The sequence below is a fragment of the Ctenocephalides felis genome, unplaced genomic scaffold (assembly GCF_003426905.1).
Source record: "Ctenocephalides felis isolate EL2017-DRISC unplaced genomic scaffold, ASM342690v1 CF-g0.4_SCAFFOLD_01886, whole genome shotgun sequence".
Classification (NCBI taxonomy): domain Eukaryota; kingdom Metazoa; phylum Arthropoda; class Insecta; order Siphonaptera; family Pulicidae; genus Ctenocephalides; species Ctenocephalides felis.
In genome coordinates, this window is record NW_020538040.1 from 33,630,407 (window position 1) to 33,649,105 (window position 18,699).

The following is an 18,699-nucleotide window of genomic DNA, read 5'->3' on the forward strand; positions in this document are numbered from 1 at the left end:
AATCGTTTGAAGTCAAACGGAAGACCAGTCGGAATCATTGGTATGTCCACCAAATCGCCAGCAATTTTTGATTTAATGGTGAAATTCAGTGCGTGTATACATTATTATTCTATGCGGCAAGAATTGCTCGTTAACTTAACTAAGCATATTTCTGATAATTCTCACTAATGTCATTACTCGAATTTTTAATTACGGTGCGTGAAGTTCCAAAGCTTTGCTTAAGGCACGATGCCATGCAACAAACTAATTTTCTTAGCTATAAACCTTGCGGAGCCCGAGACCTTTCCAACGAATGCAAAATTGTCGAAATCGGTTCGTGCGTTCTGGAGTTATTTCGCCAGGAAGGAAAACCCGACTTATTTTTATATATATAGAAGATTACATTTATTATTATAATTCATGAATAAGGACAGTCCAAGCTATAATCGTTTAAAAAAAGCACAATTTACTAATAAATAGGAAGAAATAGTCAATTTTTATTTCATGAAGTAGGGACTCTTTCGTTGGAGAGTCTTCTGTCTAGTAAATAACAATGAATAGTATATAATAGAAATGTAATTAAATCTACCATGGCGGTGAACTCTCTAAATTATCATTCGCAAATCTTTATAAAACTTGCATCCGGTCATGAACTACTGCTATATAATTATCAATGTTTCGAAATTTTCTAAAACAAACGCACATTGTGTTATTTTTATTATGAATATCGCTAAGCTCTGCTTTAAGTGTTTTCAGTCATATTATATTTGCTGATAACGAATTGGAAGAAATAATTTGTTGTTATTTAATGAATAACTGACCTTGCTATCGTTCAACAAGCATGATTATTGAGACATCTATTTATAATTACAGATAATAACTTAATACTTATTTTTGCTGGCATCTTCTGATAACAATTTTGTATTTTCATTTGAGTTATCTGTATATATTTATCCACTTATTTATATTAATAATTGAAGTGTTTTCGATTTTTTTCCAGCGTTGAAACATATTTGATATGCAGTGATTCGTCCAAATACAAAATGAAATAATATTGAAAATTTTTTTTAAATGATTTCAACACCTAATGTGTCATAATTTAGCATTTCAATTTTATCACTTTTTATATAAAATTTTAATTGTCATTAACATGAAAACATACGAACAAGATTACAAAATAAAAATTAAAACATTCCATTTTTTTGTATAAATAACGATGCTTAATTAATTCATCATTACCTATTAATCTTCTATATATATAAAAATAAGTCGGGTTTTCCTTCCTGACGAAATAACTCCAGAACGCACGAGGTTTATAGCTAAGAAAATTAGTGGTGCAAATTTCCTTAATTCACGCACCGTAATTAAAAATTCGAATAATGACATTAGTGAGAATTATCAGAATTATGCTTGGTCAAGTCAACGAGCAATTCTTTCCGCAAAGAATAATGATGTACACGCACTGAATTTCACCACTCAATTAAAAATTGCTGGCGATTTGGTGACATACCAATAATTCCGACTGGTTTTCCGTTTGACTTCAAACAATTGCAATTTCCAGTTCGCCTTGTGTTCGCAATAACAAGTCGCAAGGCCAATCGCTTAGTGTTTGCGGGATAAATTTCAAATAGATTATTTAGAAAATCATTGTTTTTCACATGGGCAGTTATACGTTCCCTGTTCACGAGTTGGAAAACCATCCGCTTTGTTTGTTTTAACGTCAGACCAAAAAACAAAAAATGTGGTTTACCAAAGAGCACTTCAATGAAACGGATAATTGGCGGATTCACTTTCATTTACTTAGAGAAGTTCAACTAAAAAACACTTCATTTTTGTAATCAAAATAAATTCGAACTGTTGTATAATAAAATCAAATTTTTCCTTTTCAAATATAAAACAAACAAAAAATTTCTTCATCTTTCTCACGAAACCATCTGGTGGCGAAACGGAGTTCGTCGGGTTTGCTAGTATATTTATAAACGTTTATTTACAATAATTTATTAATGAGTTCATTATATTGTTTAATGTCATATACTTATTGTATAACTTTTATCAACCGCTATAAACTAAAAAACCGCAGTAACTAAAAACAGTATTTATTTAACATGTATTAAAAAATTGAAAAAAAACATGAGCTTTGTAGGGTATCTGAAAAGATTTGTCCTGGCAGATGCTTTATAGGAGATTTAGATTGCATATATTAATATGCAATTGTAATCAACAATAATTAACTCTTTCCACTCGCAAATTGCGAGATAAATATGTATTTTGCCGCCGGGGACGTCCGAGTGAAAAGGTTATAGAAATCGTTATCTTAAAGTAGAGTAAATCTAAGTATAATAAAGATAAAATAAAGAAATGAAAATGAATTGCGATGGCGAAATCGGTTCGGACGTGGGCTAGTCCCAGGTTCGCTCGTTCGATCCCAGCCACGGCCAAGTCCGACATCAAGCAGCTTTGATGTCAAATTTCCACTTGAGGTTATAGATCTCAAATATAACCTCACGTGAAAATCGTTTTTCGTAGTTATAGCTGCACATATGATCATGAAATATCATCAAATACCTCAAGTATAGTTAATTAGTCACAACTACTGGGATTGGACAATTGCTGAGTTGTATCCATTCATTCAAAAAAGCCACAAAATCGTCAAAACAATCACTGAATGTTCTAGTATGACAGAAACATGATTACTTACACAGTGTAGAAAAAATACAATTAAATGTAACATTAGTTTCTACATATGAAAACAACAAAATATATATATATATATATATATATATATATATATATATATATGGAATTAAATTACGTAGAACTGTTTTCAGTAGGTGTTATTTAAGATTTTGTTTTTTAATATTAAAAGCCAAAAAGTTTTGAGCTAATTGATTTGGGGTGGTAGTCATTCTGTGTTTGTGTCTGGTTTTAAAACTTTTTATTTCTTCTTGTGTACTACTAAGGCCAGTTTGAGATATTTGTTCATATATCGTTACATGATATTGAGTTCATGTTGTTAGATCGATTACAATCTAAAACACTACGGACGATTACTGATGCCCTGTGGTTTGTTAGCAACAAAATCATACATGATGACTTCAACATCCCTTTTGTAGTGGATGTCATCAAAAATACCAGTACTAGACATTATGCTAAAATTTACGATTATCCTAATGCAACTTTTGCTCATCTGCTCGATAATCCGCCTATAAGAAGACTACACAAGAAACTGCCTATAGACTTAATGTAAAAAAAATGTTTTCCACAGTCAATTGCTTATTGGAGCAATTACTACAATTTGTTTTTTTTTTCTTTTTTCTTTTTTCTTTTTTCTTTTTTTTTAATTTGTAATTCATATTTATTTATTTTTTTACTATTATTATTTTTTATTATTAACTTCCCGTAGGGTAAGTTATTGTAATGGGCCGAAAATCGGAATTGAAAATTTTTACATTTCTCGACGTTTTGAAGGTTTCTGAACGTTTTGGCATACCTCAGAAAAAATTGATGTGTGTGTGTATGTGTGTGTGTGTATGTATGTATGGATACAAATTTCCAGTCACGTTTTAGGGCGCACGGATCAACCGATTTGAATGGTTCAAAAAACATTCGATTCCTATTGATAGGGAAAAGAGCTGATTAGTTTTGGCAAAGGCAGGTCCAGCCGTTTCGGAGATACGGAGCAAGAGTGCAGAAAATGAAATCGAATTTTTTGAGAGAACGGAGTATCCGATTTGAATGATCTAAAAAACATTCAATTAGTAATGATTGGGAGAAGTGTTTATTAGTTTTTGGCAAAGGCAGGCCCAACCATTCCGAAGATACGGAGTAAATATGTAAAAAATGGCAGTTTTTGAGAGAACTAAGCGTCCGATTTTAAATGATTCAAAGAACTGTCTGCTGTGTTAACAAAATAATTGATTTGGGAAAACAAATTTTGTTCCAACTTTTTTTTTTTTTTTTTTGTATATCGAAAAATTTCAGATTTTATTTTTAATTCTGACTATAGTTCTAATATACTATACAAATAAATTCAACTCTGCAATTCAGTTTATATAATTCTTATAAATATTAGGCAATGTTACAATATTTATAATAATCTATTTGAAAACATTCAGTATTCCTCGAACATTTCGTTACGGTACGGGAAGTTCCAGCAATTTGCCTTATGGCACGATGCCATAATTGCCTCAAGACAGAATTCCACTTACAGCTAGTTTTCTTTTTATTATTATGTGTAATTTAGCCATATAACTCATAGGGTCTGTAAATAATTCTGATTGTTATATAATATGGAATGAATAAAAAAAAGGTTGTTTTTTTTATAATATATTTTAAAAGCAATCAGAACCTTACGTCCTATGAGCTGTTGGGCTGAAACTTCTCCTTTCTTCGTATTTTTTAGATGGTAACCCAATGATTAAACTATCCATATTTGATGATTTTTTGTTATTAGATTTAATCTAATAGGGCTGACTTTTTATTGGTGCAGCAATGCCGGGCAAGCGCTATTTTCACTTGGAAATATATATAAAAAAAAGTTAGATCGTTGATTTGCACCGTTTGCAACATTCAAACTCTCTGAATTTTTGATAAGAATTTTCATGCACTGCATTTGTGTACACAATAGTTGCTATTTGTAATTGTTCTTACGACTATTAAGACGAGGTAAATGGTGGTAATACCTAATATAATCAATCACTGTTTAATCAATTCCTAAAAAATCTCATTTTTTCAGAGTTTTCAAAAAATATTAAAACGAGAAATTCCAGCAATTTGCCTAAGGCACGATGACATGCACCACTAATTTTGAAATATGTTTTTTAACAAAAATAATTGAAACAACATTGTAATTAACAATATCCTGTAATGGTAATTTAATAGTTAAAAAAATTTCTTATTACCAAGGGGACAAACGTATGTATTCTAATACCTTATTAGTGTATTTAAACCATGTTTATGAATTAGTGGGGCTGTCCTTATTAGTGATCAACCGACAAATATGTTCATTCTGGAGTAAAATTATATTCTAATACGTCATTATCATATTCATATTTTCCTGGCATATTTTAGCCACATTTCTGATTATGTACTACTATAGCATGTGTTATTTTCAAATCACTGTTACTAGCTCAGTAGAGTTTTGTTTTGATAACAGCTTTGAAATGGCCTTGAGTTGCCGTCGCATTTGCGATGCGTATATATTTACTAACTGCATACAAAATGCATTTGTACCGTGCACCGTGCTGTATTGAATAATCAATAAAATGATGTTACTCTATTAACTATCAGGACAACTAGTCATGAATGGAAATTTTTGTTCTTTATAAATATAATCAACTGTTTTTAGGTTAAATTTAGTGCGTAATACGCAAAGTATTCGGACATGGTCGTTTGATAAAGGGTTTAACGAATTTGATCATGCATAACTGAACTAGTGGTGTGTGGCATCGTGCCTTAAGGCAGATTGCTGGAACTTCCCGTACCGTAATGAAATAAATACGAAATGAAATATTCAAGAAATTTTAAATGTTTTCAAATATATTATTACAAATACTGTAACTTTCATTATTTTTGCTATCTTGTTATATCTGAGCAAATCAAATGTAAATCATAAATCAATTTATCTCCAGAACATTAATAATCATCATTTCATTTCGAATTCAATTTCAAAAAAATAGTTGCCTAATTTACACAAAATTTGCAAAATTTACACAATAGTTGCCTAATTTACACAAAGTGCTTCCGCATAGTCTGTGCGACATTTTCACTTATATGTGCTTAGCTCGGCGGCATTTTCATATTTTTCAATAGTTTTGCACTAGAGTGGCCCTTAGACTGTACTTATCCGAGGTAATTTTTTGAATTTTTAATCCATATTTTATGAAAAATAAAAAAAAATTTTATTCTCAAAAGCAATTGTTTTGTCAATACAAGCATAAAGTTTTTTAGATCATTCAAATCGGACGCTTAGTTCTCTCAAAAACTGCCATTGTTTGCACATTTAGCTCTGTATCTCCGAAACCGCTGGACCTGCCTTTGTCAAAGATTAATCACCACTTCTCTCCGTCATTACGAATTGAATGTTTTTTGTATCATTCAAATCCGATGCTCCGATCTCTCAAAAACTCGATTTCTATTTTCTGCACTTTTTGCTCCGTATCGCCGGAACGGTTGGACCTGCTTCTGCCAAAAACTAATCAGCACATCTCCCTATCAATAGGAATCGAATGTTTTTTGAACCATTCAAATCGGTTGATCCGTGCGGCCGAAAACGTGGACGAAAGAATGCGAAAATACAAAACACACACACACACACACACATCCATTTTTTCTGAGGTATGCCAAAATGTTCAGAAGCCTTCAAAACGTCGAGAAATGCAAAAATTTTCATCTTAGATTTTCGGCCCATTACTATAACTACCCTACGGGAAATTAAAAATGTAAAATTTTAAATCCTTATTAGTTGTTATAACATAATATTCTTTGTTAGTTAATGTTGAGAAATTGTTTAATAATCTGTGCATTATGTCCACTATTAACTTTTATATATATGCTTTTCAATAAGAACTATGCAGGTACAATTAAATTTCAAAATTTAATAAAATGCTGTTAGATAAAATTGAATGATCATCTTACGATTTATATTTAGAAACAGAATGTAATGCATATTTCATACATTACGCATAGGGTTTTCTTTGTGTTGAAAATAGAAATAGAACATAACGCCCATTTAATGTATTTTAAAACTTCCCCTTGTATATTAGTTATATTTTGCCCATTTATGATAAATATTAATTTAATAAGCAATATATACTGTGTGATTTCAAACATTACAACTTTATTTATTTTCATTGTTATTGTTTGTTTCATTCAATCCAACGAGCAAAGCCATTAATGCCATTTATTTATATTTACGAAATAGAGATAGTGATTATCTTCAAATATTTTTTTTTATATAATTATTGTTAGTTGAATGCCTGATAAAATTAACATACACTATAAACGCTACGTTAAAATTAACGATAACGGCATCTTATAAATGCAAAAAATTATTATGAATGAGACTTTCCGAAGCAAGACTGAACTGAAATGTTGAGGCATTTTCAATAAAAAACATTTCGTTACTTCATTCCCATATCAAATTGTTTCGTAGTTTTTCTCGGGGTTCCAAATAAATTCACACATTTTTACCTTATTGTCAGTCGTTTATCAATTATTTAAATTTTTATAAAATATTATTGGAGTTTAATAGTCGTTCTGAAATGAAACATTATTTAGATTTTGATATTTTTTATGGATTTTATTTTTTTTATGACGAATGCTTTTATACTTTATCATTTAAATAATTTAAAAGATAACATGCTAAATTATCTCAATTTAAATTCGAAATATAATATAAATATTATAAAAAATATACATTCATCAAAATAATTTAAAATAATATTTTGCACGCTCGTTAGATATCTGCAGTATTTGCTGGCATGCCAATACGTTTCGAATGCAGGATATTATCGAAAAATGTTTTGCATCTTTTATCGAATGTTTGAAGTATTTCATTATTTCTGTAGCAAATGGTTGTCGAAGTCTTTTCAAAGCATTTGTGAAATTTGTAAACATATATCATTCAAAATAACTTTTAAAGCAATGCATAACCCTGTGTTGTTAATACGCACTATGAGTACTATGTGACGAAATACGTCATTGAAATTGTGGCCAATCATTATTTAACTTTTTCTTTATGGCTTAGAACGCGTATTGTATCTGTGTATCACATCACGTATGTAAATATGAAGATAATAACTGAGTTTATAAATATTTATCGATATTGACTACAGCGTACAATTTGTTTATTCCACGCGAGTTATAATTTTTAAAACAGGAAATACTGAGTACTCCTAGGATCTGAATGAAAATATATTATTACTCTTTATATATTTTGCTATTTTTCAGCACTTTTCTTCTAAGTTAAAAAAAATACAATATTGAAACTATGATATGTAAAGTTTGATGATTCCATTTTGAAAAAAGGATAAAGTCCTATCAAAAAAATTCGTTTTTTCAGTACAAAAATTTATTCATTTTTCTACTAAAATGTGCAGAATTAAAAATATGATTCAAGTATCTTGTCAGGTTAATGTAAGTGGTGTGATAATATTTCAATTGGTTTATTTCACAAAGCACGACACACTCATCAGTGTATTAAAAGATACTACAATAACATTAATAATAATCAATGGCCTGTTAGGTCATAAATATTTCCTGTTTTACTATTAAATTTATTCTGATTCGTACCTACTTTATTCTTGCTTATTTTGAAGAATAACTTTTGGATTTCATTTTAGACTAATTTAATCAATCCTTTCCATTTTAGCTAATATATAATCGAACTGAAATATTATATTCATTTCATTTGTATACATACATATAAAAAAATCAATAATTTGTAATGAATAATAATTATCATACATTTGCTAAGAATTTTTTATGCAGTAAATTTATGCTGTTATTATTCCCTATATTTTTGCAAGTTCGACTCACTTAAAATGCTCATTTTAACTCATTTTAACCCAATTGGACCATGATGTTCAACTCGCTTAAAATGCTCATTTTAAACCAATTCGACTATGATGTTGTGCTGTATCAAAATATAAAAAATTCAATAACACCTGTCTTACTATAGGCACAATCTCAGCTGCAAACAGCTGTCCAACTTCGCCACGTGGTCACCACAATCGCAGGAATATCCACGCCGAACTGCAGATGGTTGCTTCGTACGCGGCGCAGGTCGCCCAAAACTCATCCGTTTCCAATAATAATCTGATTACAAATAATAGTAATAGTATTGGTGCCAGCAGTAATTTGGCAGGTATTGCCAACCTGACTACAACATCGGCACCCATTGCTGGTGATCAAACATACGGTCAACATAGGCCCGCAAGTAATGGGCAGGTATGTTTATGAAGAATATCAGCAATTGTGTTTTCATTTTCATGAGGACATGTATGTGTTATATCCTACAATTAATAAACAAAACTAATATATTTTTTAACAATACTTGAATTAATTTTACAGTAGATGGTGTTTGCATTTTTTAATTTTTGAATACTCTAATTTTAGGCACCTTCAGTGATTATTACAGAGAGCAGTGGCTCAAGTCGCGACGATGCAAAACCTCCATACAGTTATGCACAGTTGATTGTTCAAGCAATTGCTTCGGCTCCTGATAAGCAACTAACATTGAGTGGAATTTACTCTTACATCACAAAAAATTATCCTTATTATAGAACTGCAGATAAGGGTTGGCAAAATTCAATAAGGCATAATTTATCTCTGAATAGGTATTTAAAATTCATTTATGTCAAGGATCATATGGCACATGTATTAACACTTTGTTGACCGGCTATTGCTATCACTATATTTTTACACCAAAAGATTTTGTGGATCTTATAAGCAAGGGAAACAGCTTGTTTTATACTGACTTGCAATTGCACTGTATGGTCGCCAACAGAGAAAACAGCATCCATGCAAAAAAAATAGCATATCGTGCTTATTTGTGATTTGGTTAGAAACATTTGGTTATAAGAACACGAGTTAACTTGTGATGTCAACTAAGTGTTGAAATATGATTTATAGTATCTAAAATGAGTATTAACATACATTGCTTTAAAGTTGTTATTCCATTTTTACTTTTATTCAGAATATTTGAAGAAAACAAAATGATGACTTAAATATATATTCTCTGTTTTGATTAAGACTATATTTATGAATGCATTTCAGGTATTTTATTAAGGTACCCAGAAGCCAGGAGGAACCTGGAAAAGGTAGTTTTTGGAGAATAGACCCACAATCAGAATCAAAATTGATAGAACAAGCATTTCGAAGGCGTAGACAAAGAGGTGTACCTTGTTTTAGAGCTCCATTTGGTCTAAGTTCTAGGTACAATAATTTGTTTTTATCAAATTACTTGAATTAAAAATTATAGTGTTTTTAAATATGGATTTGCTCTGTTTCAACTTTTTTTTTGTTAATAATGTAAACTAAATTGAATTAAATATCATTTTGTCTATAACTCGTTAAATCTATAACTTGTTTTACATACCACACATTTACATCATACATATTGGTATGATGTATATTTTTGATGTCAATTGCATAAGAAAAAAATTAATTCAAATAATGGCGATATTAAAGCTATCTCTTTTACTGATTAAGAATGAAATTCTCAATATTTTAACATGAATCATATTTTTTTAATTTTTAGGAGTGCTCCAGCTTCACCAAGTCATTTAGGAATGTCTGGTCTTGTTACACCTGACAGTTTATCAAGAGAAGGCTCTCCGATACCTGATTATCATGATCAAGGACCCAGCCAAAGCGCTCCGGGATCTCCCGGTTTGTCAATGAAAAATAATTCATTAATGTATTATTTTTTATCATATAAAAATAATTTTAATTTTATGCAGGTCATCCTGGCATAAACTATATGACCACAAGCATAGTTAATATTGGTCCGCATGGAAAAGAAATTAATTTACAATCTCATCATGAATACTCTCAAAATGGTGACAGCTTACATGAAGGTATTTTTTCATGTTGATATGTATTTGGTACTACTATTGTAGTACTATTAGGTGTACAACTTTGCTCTCGCAGTTTTTTTCCAAAATTAAAAGCTTTATTGCGAAAAAGTGCTTACAGATGTATTATTCAAAGTATTGTCCGTCGCTAGCGACAACTTTCTCCCATCTTTCCGGCAATTTTCGGATCCCGGCTCGAAAAAAGGAGTCCTCTTTTGACGCTATCCATGAAGCAATCAATTTTTCCAATTCTTCGAAGGATTGAGGATGTTGATCTGCCAGGCCGTGTGCCATCGAACGGAATAGGTGGAAGTCAGAAGGAGCGACATCTGGGGAATACGGCGGGTGGGGCAAGACTTCCCATTTCAGCGTTTCCAGGTACTTTTGACCACTTTTGCGACGTGAGGCCGAGCATTGCCGGGTTGGAGGATGACTTTGTCATGTCGCTCTTGATATTGTGGCCGCATTTTTTTAGCGCGCGACTAAGGCGCATCAGTCGCGTTCGGTGGCGATCTCCTGTGATGGTTTCACCCGGTTTTAAGAGCTAGTTCATCTTTGATGGTTTTTTCTCTTCCACCATCATGTTTGTCTTCGGCATCAAAATCGCCGTTTTTAAAACGTTGAAACCACTACCGACACGTTCTTTCACTCAGCAGCATCACCGTAAGTCTGAGAGCATTTGATGCGCTTAAGCTGCATTTTTTTTCGAATTGTAACAGAAAAGTAAAACTTCTCGCAAATGGCGAGAATTGGGCACATAAACGGACATTCTCGAGCGTGAATAATACGAAAACAAGAACGACTGTTACTGAAACGGAGATGACAATTTGTTAGGGATTGTCCACACTCACTTTAAAGGCATTATCATTTATCTAGTTCAACCAGCCTCAGCCGGTACAGCCACATATCGGAAACGGCGGAAGCAAAGTTGTACACCTAATATATATATATATATATATATATATATATATATATATATATATATATATATATATATATGTTAAAAATATAACATAACTATTTGTTTTATAGAAAAATATCTGGTTGCTGGAGGAATGCAAATGCATGATGATAGATCCTTATCGCCACCAGGTTACAATCATCCGCCTGTTATTGTAAATTCATCATATCCACCATATAGGTAAATAAATAGAATGCATAAATAATTTAAATCATAAAATTATGATTAGTAACAATTTTAACTTCCTAAAAGAGATGAATATGTTTTTGCCAGACAATCCGATTTGCTAATTTTATGTCCAACGTTTCAACTGATTCTGATTCAAATGATACCAAATAAGTATGTGTTTCTGTGTATGTGAGATGATTTTTAGATCTTTTGTGGAGTTTTTTTCAAAAAAGATTGAATCAATTTCATAATTTAAAAACAATTTGATATAACTCGATAAGTTCATATTTTTTATGGCACTTTAACTTGCAATGTTATTTCAAAAATGTTGAATGTATGTCAGAATAATAATGTTTTATGATAAAATATCTTTAGTGGTCCTTACATGAGTCCAGATAGTTCTCTGCCTATGAAGCACTCTCATATGATGACAAATGATACCATGGAGGATGGAAATTCTGTGGATGGTGAGCTGATAATAGATCACGAGGAGTCTAAAATGCAAATGGAGCAAAGTAGAATGTCACCTTATAATGGACCAATTGAAGCTAAACGATCACGGTATGCTGATGAAGATGGTCAATGATGGCAGAGATAGCATTTTAGTTATGAAAGACAATTCAGTAAATACCAAACAGATAATTAAATATTTCTATACATTGTTTTTGATTCTGGTGCAGTTAAAATATTATTCAATGCTTTTATTGTAATGATCTATATCAATGTTAGAAATATGACATAAGATATTTTACCTACCAAAGCATCAACAACAATGTGTTAATATCTGTAATGTTTTCACAAAAAATACAAAATTATGATGGTTATATAAAATATATAAGATATTTTATCTGGCAATATAATTTATCACATATGTTAAAATTTATCTAATGGGTAAATGTTTTCCAAGTTAGAGAAATTTTACAATGAGAAATATTGCCAGACATTCATGTCTCAATGTTCTTGTTGAGCTTTTAACAATATTTAATCAACAAATTATCTTGTGATGTCTCACTTATTAAGCTATTTCTGGAGAGAATTAAGTAAATTAAATTTAAAATGGTTAAGAAGGCAATGCCAGATAGGAGTCAATATAATTTCTGTTTAGTAAATTATTTACAGACCAGTAACAATCTAAACAATATTTCCACAGATTTTTAAGTTACTACCACACATATAAGAATTGAAATTGTTTTAATTTATGTAAATATTTATCAATTTTAGTAGCACCTAATAATGTCTCAAGCTTATGTTAATTTTTACTAATTAACAAATATGTGTTTATATACATCTTAAGCACATACAAAAAATGTACTAAATGCGAAAACATAATTTTATGAATAGCAACTTATTCAAATCAACAGTTTGTGATATTGTTTGATTCTATATGTATTTATGTATATATACATTAACATACATATGTATATATCTATATATATAATGGAAGTAATGTCCAGTTTTATGTACTATTTAGATTTTGTTTAAATCAAAAGATATTCTATAATTTAACAGCAGCCATTTTAATTTTGTATAAGATGTCTGTTTTTAAATCGGCGCATTAAACCCTTTATTATATGAATGAAGTCATTATTTTACTTGGTATTATTGTAAAAATGTAACATCAAAAAATGCTAAAGAATAAATAGAACTATAGTTTATGCATATGTGTCTTGCATTGTAAACAGACGAAGGTATGAATAACTAAAAAATAATTATGCTTATCAGAAAGTTTAATTTTGAAAAATACATTATACAAGCTTTGCGAGTAATGCATTTTCCTCTATTTGTTTTAATGAATTTTTCTATTCTAATGTATGATCATTTGGAAATTTAGCAAAAGCATTAAAAATCAAATACTGAATTTAGATTTATATTATAGCATATTTTGTGATTTTAATTGACCGTTGTTTTATATTTTATTGAGCTATATTATAAACAAGTATATTTATTATACAAAGAATCTAATATTTATAAGCTCACATTTTACATGTGTATAAATCACTATTAAAGAAAATGTATTGAAAGAGATGCATATATAAAATATTAATAATGCGCTTTGTTTTCAATTAATTTAAGGTGAATCAGTTTTTGCAGAATATTGCTAATGAAGGTTGAACCATCAGCCATTCAATGTATGATTGTCTATTGCAGTATTATGATTTGAGTAGTCATAATTATATATAATTAATCATTGATAGATAAAAAAAAAAATGCTTTGTACTTTTTTTTATATTTATCATAACTCATATTACATTTACAAAATCTATTCTAAATTATTTTCCATAATTTATGTTGAAATTAAAAAATAAACCAACCAACTTGCTGGATAATAATGTCTTTCTCTAAATTTATTATTAACTAAATTACCCACACAATACAGTAATAGGCATATTATATCATTATTGTACACTCTTCATTCATTTTTAAGATGTAATTAAAGGGATGATGTCAATAGTCGAAGTAACCATCAAAACTATTGTTTTAAAACCTTTTTTTTTTCTTAAGCTTCTTGAGGTAATAGATAATTTAATGAAAAATCTATTCTTTTTTGTAAGAATTATATATGTTTTAATATAGCTTTATATGTTTGGTTCGTGGCACTATACATTTGATATTTTAAATCATACATTTTTTATTGATAAAATTGCAAGACATGTTTCTTTTTTTTATTAATGAAGCTTGATGTTTTTCAGGCTTGAGGAGACTCCGAGGTAGACGTATGAATTATGAAACAGTTTTCTGCACATTCTCTTTTAAAAATATCTCGGTAATTATGCGCCGAAACACCACATTCCTGAAAATGGATTTCTTAAATTAAGAAATGTTAACTAAGGATTCTTTGGATGGTAAGTTAATGATTATGCACCATAATTTTGAAAATATAGCATTTTTATAGAACAGGTGTTCATCAGTCTCGGATTTCCACCGTGTTCCGTTTTCTTCTAGAAGCAACAATTGTCCTGGCTTCAAGATTTTTTTTTTGTCATAGATTCGAATAAAAAAGACTGATTTTTTATTGTATCCTTGAATTTGATATTTTAAAATCATATTTTAGTTATTTAGCTTAAACAGTCTCCTTATTCGTCTCGGATTAGCATAACCATAAATAACCATCCCGGTTTTCGAATTAAAAAAAAAAAGATCACCTTTCTATAGATTATAATAACAACACGCAAATGTTATAAAAGAGGCAATATGTAAATATATGGCGTAGAGACATGTCAGAAGTATATCATAATTTTACAGTATATATAAACTTTCGGTAGATTTGGATGTAGTGAATTGATAACTTACTGGTCCAAAAAATGTGAGCCACCAAGCACCGAATTCAACAGCTAAGTTTTTGTTCGAACTCGAATGATTTATAACAAGTCGCGTATTAGCCTGAAATTTTTTTTTATATATTTATTAATGAAATATGAATATATTTAATTGCTTTACTTACCGGTACCGGCATTCCTTCAGTTTCAAACCGGATGTGATGATCCCCTGCTAAGGCTTTCCATCGGCAATATCTATCTTTCGTGCAGGTTAGTGATAGAGGCTGATGTTCTTTTGGACCTCTTGTACCGGTAACAGTTAGCAAAGGAGATTGAACAAACAACTAAAGGTTTATCTTTGATGAGTCATTAATGTTAATACATTAATTAAATGATTTTGTACTTTAGGTGAAACAAATAGATTCAGAGAAGAACGGTGCATATACAAGTACTTGTGCACGATATTTGTGTACTTTAAAACTAATTCTTGTTATTGTTATAATCTAATAATGATAGTAAGTAGAATATTTGTGAGTTTAAGAAATTGCACTCTTTTTGTTAAATTAGTATTTTTTTGCACTTACCGGAATGTCTTTGTGAGATTCATAGCATTGCAAAGCAAAATCATCACCATAAAGTAGTGGTTCTCCCACCTTTTCAGTATCGTCGGGACTGAAATGATTTAATAAATTTATTTTCATCTATTCTTTTTCTGTAAACTATTATTTTCAACTTTATTATTATTTTTAGCATTTCATTAATTTAGACGTGCCTTATTCAGAAATAACTGAAAGTTCCATGTCATGATATGAACATTTTATATGATCAAATTACAGTCAACCCTCCGATAACGCCGCATTTTGGATACAATACAATGTTTTCATATTAGGCGGAGCTGAAATTACGCTAGCTCTACGATAACACGGTACTCCTTTCTGTGCATCCTATTAATGACTTCAGTATTGTAAAAGGTATTATAACTTTTATTATGAACTATTTCTATATATCGTTTATATATACAATAGCATCGTTGCTTGCGCATTTCGCACAATATCGGAAGAAGCAGTGTGCGTCATTTCAGGAACTCTGCCTCTCTTAGTGTTAGCAGAGGAAAGACGGACAATTTACCATCGAAGACATCAATAATTGAGTCCTGAAAAGTTGAGGATAGAAGAACGGCAGAACAGCATTGACCGATGGCAGCAACTGTGGGATGTCGCAGTGAAGGGCAGATGGACGCATCGTCTAATTCCAAACATTAAAGTCTGGCTAATTTGCAAACACGGAGAAGTTAATTATTACACTACGCAAATGCTATCTGGGCACGGCTGTTTTCGAGCCTACCTACACCGAAGAATTACTCCAGATACTGTTGTTGAAGTGATGCTGACAACTGAAGCTGCTTGGAACGCCATGGACAGATTTGCGAGATAATGGGACTTCGCCCAATTAAAAGATAAGTATATAATCAAAGTAGGAATTATAACATTCTAGATCTTCCCCCCCCCACGATGTAATGCCTAACGGCGGTTTCCGTGGGAATTAGAGGCAAGTTTTTTAGTCGGTATCATACCCAGGCGGTATTGAGTCCGACATACCCAGACAAAAGACCAGTCTTAGATGCATAAAGGCATTTTCTTCGCTATACAAAAAAACATGCCTGTTTATATCATAGCTGTGTACGACAGCGGTTTTAGTGCTCTTTAAAACATGTTAGTCTTACTAAAAAAAATCAGCTTAAAAGTATTTTGACGCTTGTCCTCAAAGGGTTAATTCGAATACTACGAATTGAATTGAAGTTGACTGTATCTTAAAGTTTGAATACCATACGTCTAAATTTGTATTATTTTTGATTTGATTTATTAATAAGTTAACTAAAAAATAAAATAAAATAAATTTAATTCGACGTTCGACTATAATTTCATTTTTTTTTTGAAATTACCTGGTTATTATAAATGAATTCCGTACGCAAGGAACAAGGCAAGGAGACATTGTTAATTGGCATCCGTTTGCTAACTTTAGTACATAATCAACTTCTCTTTCATTCACTAATCCCGAAAGCGCTAAGCCATTACCATCCTTGCAAGAAACGCTATCTAGTAAAATAAAGTTCTAAAATAAAATCTGGTTAAATCATGTATACCTTGAGAAACCAATGTAATTTCCATATGGTCTACAATTTTGCAATTTATATGAAAGCTTCATATGAAATAGATTAATGCTTTTTAAAAAGGTTTTCAAATTAATGCGTACTACTAATTGGGTATTACTTTACATATATTTTGGAAAATTAAAAAAAAAAGGCAGAATATTATTATTTTAAATGCAACTTTGTTCATAGTTTGAATTGAGAAGCTTGGAAAAATGTATGTGGTGAAGAAAGTTTAAAAGACCTATGAATATGTGGGGAGTAGCAATTTAGAAAAATATATATTTCAAAATAATGTATTAAACGGAGTTTATTGAAAATTAATCCTTTTTGTTTGTATATATTATTTTATTTTTCTGAACTCTTTTTTTCAAAAATATTTTTTTTTATTTTATAAATATTTTCTACGCTTGGATGGCGTACAATTACAATGCCAATTTTTTTATACATTCATTCGCTTTTATTATGGATATCCCACGTCCACGAAACGTAGAAAGTTATTGAAAAAATGAAAAATTAAGTTTTTTATAAAAAAAAGGGAATATTTTAGATCAGAAAAATAAAATAATTTTAGTTATCCAGAAAACTAATTTATGTACTGTATAAAGAAACTAAAAATAAAAAGGTGTAAAATGCAAAAATACTTACTCGGCATATCAGGAGCAACTATTTGAACTACATCGCCATATTTTAAGCCTTTTTCGTTGCAGGTTAATTCGATCTATTACAAAGAATTATTATTTTTATTATTTTTTGTCGTGGAGTATATATATACACATCCACACACACACATAAATATATATTATATAATAGTTTACAAACTCATTGGATCATTGCGAATGTGCTATTCGAGTTTGGCAAATTTTTTATCATTACCAACCGCTACCCTATATACTTATATATCAATTATTTATTTTTACGTTATTTTTATTTTTACGAACAAGAATCAAGTTTAATATGCAAATACATACCTGTTTTAATATATTGCAGAACAATGCTCTTGACCTCTGCACAAGTAATTCGTTGCGCTCTCGTTTTCGCAAAAATAATTTTAATTGTTCCTGAAATTTTAATTTATAACCCAATTAATATAAAAAATGATAAGAGGTGAAAAGTTAATAACTCTGCTGTTGGACTTATAAATTCTAACAATAAGGAATAATTAACGTTAAAATTCGTATGTAAACGACACACATTTTAGACTATTTAAACAGGAATTAATATATATATATATATATATATATATATATATATATATATACAGTAGTAATAATTAAGAATTTAATTAGTAGAGTAACACTTTTGAATTACATCTTCCATAGACAGTGTTTCATTCCAATAACCAATTCTTGTGTTTGCAGAATATTTTGACACTTCTGGTTTTTTCTCCATCTTAAATGTCCCGTTTTATGTGCTCCAAATAAATTATAATTTGCAAAAAGTAAAAAAAAAATAAACGTATTGTTATAAATATTAAAACAAAATATTTGTATTGAAGGCCTGTTTCGATACTACATTCCTTGACAAACATTTGTTTGATCAATATTTTAATGATCGATTTTTCAACGTGTATGAAACTGGAATAGAGTTGTTTAATATTATTGATTT

General features: G+C 30.1%; 2 protein-coding genes across 2 annotated transcripts in view; one reads left to right on the forward strand and one right to left on the reverse strand.

Annotated features, from left to right (window-relative positions):
- LOC113376575 (forkhead box protein K1) overlaps positions 1 to 13,337 on the forward strand; it is a 24,534-nt gene extending 11,197 nt beyond the window's left edge. Inside the window, exons 3-9 of the mRNA XM_026616541.1 lie at positions 8,660 to 8,928; positions 9,097 to 9,317; positions 9,757 to 9,915; positions 10,241 to 10,371; positions 10,443 to 10,559; positions 11,589 to 11,697; positions 12,061 to 13,337. Coding sequence (XP_026472326.1) covers positions 8,660 to 8,928; positions 9,097 to 9,317; positions 9,757 to 9,915; positions 10,241 to 10,371; positions 10,443 to 10,559; positions 11,589 to 11,697; positions 12,061 to 12,271 — 1,217 coding nt within the window. The 3' untranslated portion in view covers positions 12,272 to 13,337. The remainder of the gene's footprint in view (positions 1 to 8,659; positions 8,929 to 9,096; positions 9,318 to 9,756; positions 9,916 to 10,240; positions 10,372 to 10,442; positions 10,560 to 11,588; positions 11,698 to 12,060) is intronic.
- Positions 13,338 to 14,371: 1,034 nt separating this feature from the next.
- Positions 14,372 to 18,483, reverse strand: LOC113374864 (cilia- and flagella-associated protein 161-like). The gene is made up of 8 exons (XM_026614825.1): positions 18,403 to 18,483; positions 18,063 to 18,152; positions 17,740 to 17,812; positions 16,885 to 17,038; positions 15,527 to 15,614; positions 15,128 to 15,286; positions 14,977 to 15,066; positions 14,372 to 14,476 (listed from the first exon to the last, which is right to left on the reverse strand). Exons 1-8 carry the CDS (start codon positions 18,481 to 18,483, stop codon positions 14,372 to 14,374), a joined length of 840 nt encoding a protein of 279 aa, XP_026470610.1.
- Positions 18,484 to 18,699: the final 216 nt, after the last annotated feature.

Excerpts from the sequence above, each read along its gene's own strand:
- LOC113374864 (XM_026614825.1), bottom strand. The coding sequence starts at position 18,483 with ATGGAGAAAAAACCAGAAGTGTCAAAATATTCTGCAAACACAAGAATT. Across the intron at positions 17,813-18,062 it reads TCTGCAATATATTAAAACAG|ATCGAATTAACCTGCAACGA; the intron begins GTATGTATTTGC and ends TCTTTGTAATAG. Across the intron at positions 15,287-15,526 it reads AATCTCACAAAGACATTCCG|TTGTTTGTTCAATCTCCTTT; the intron begins GTAAGTGCAAAA and ends ATAAACCTTTAG.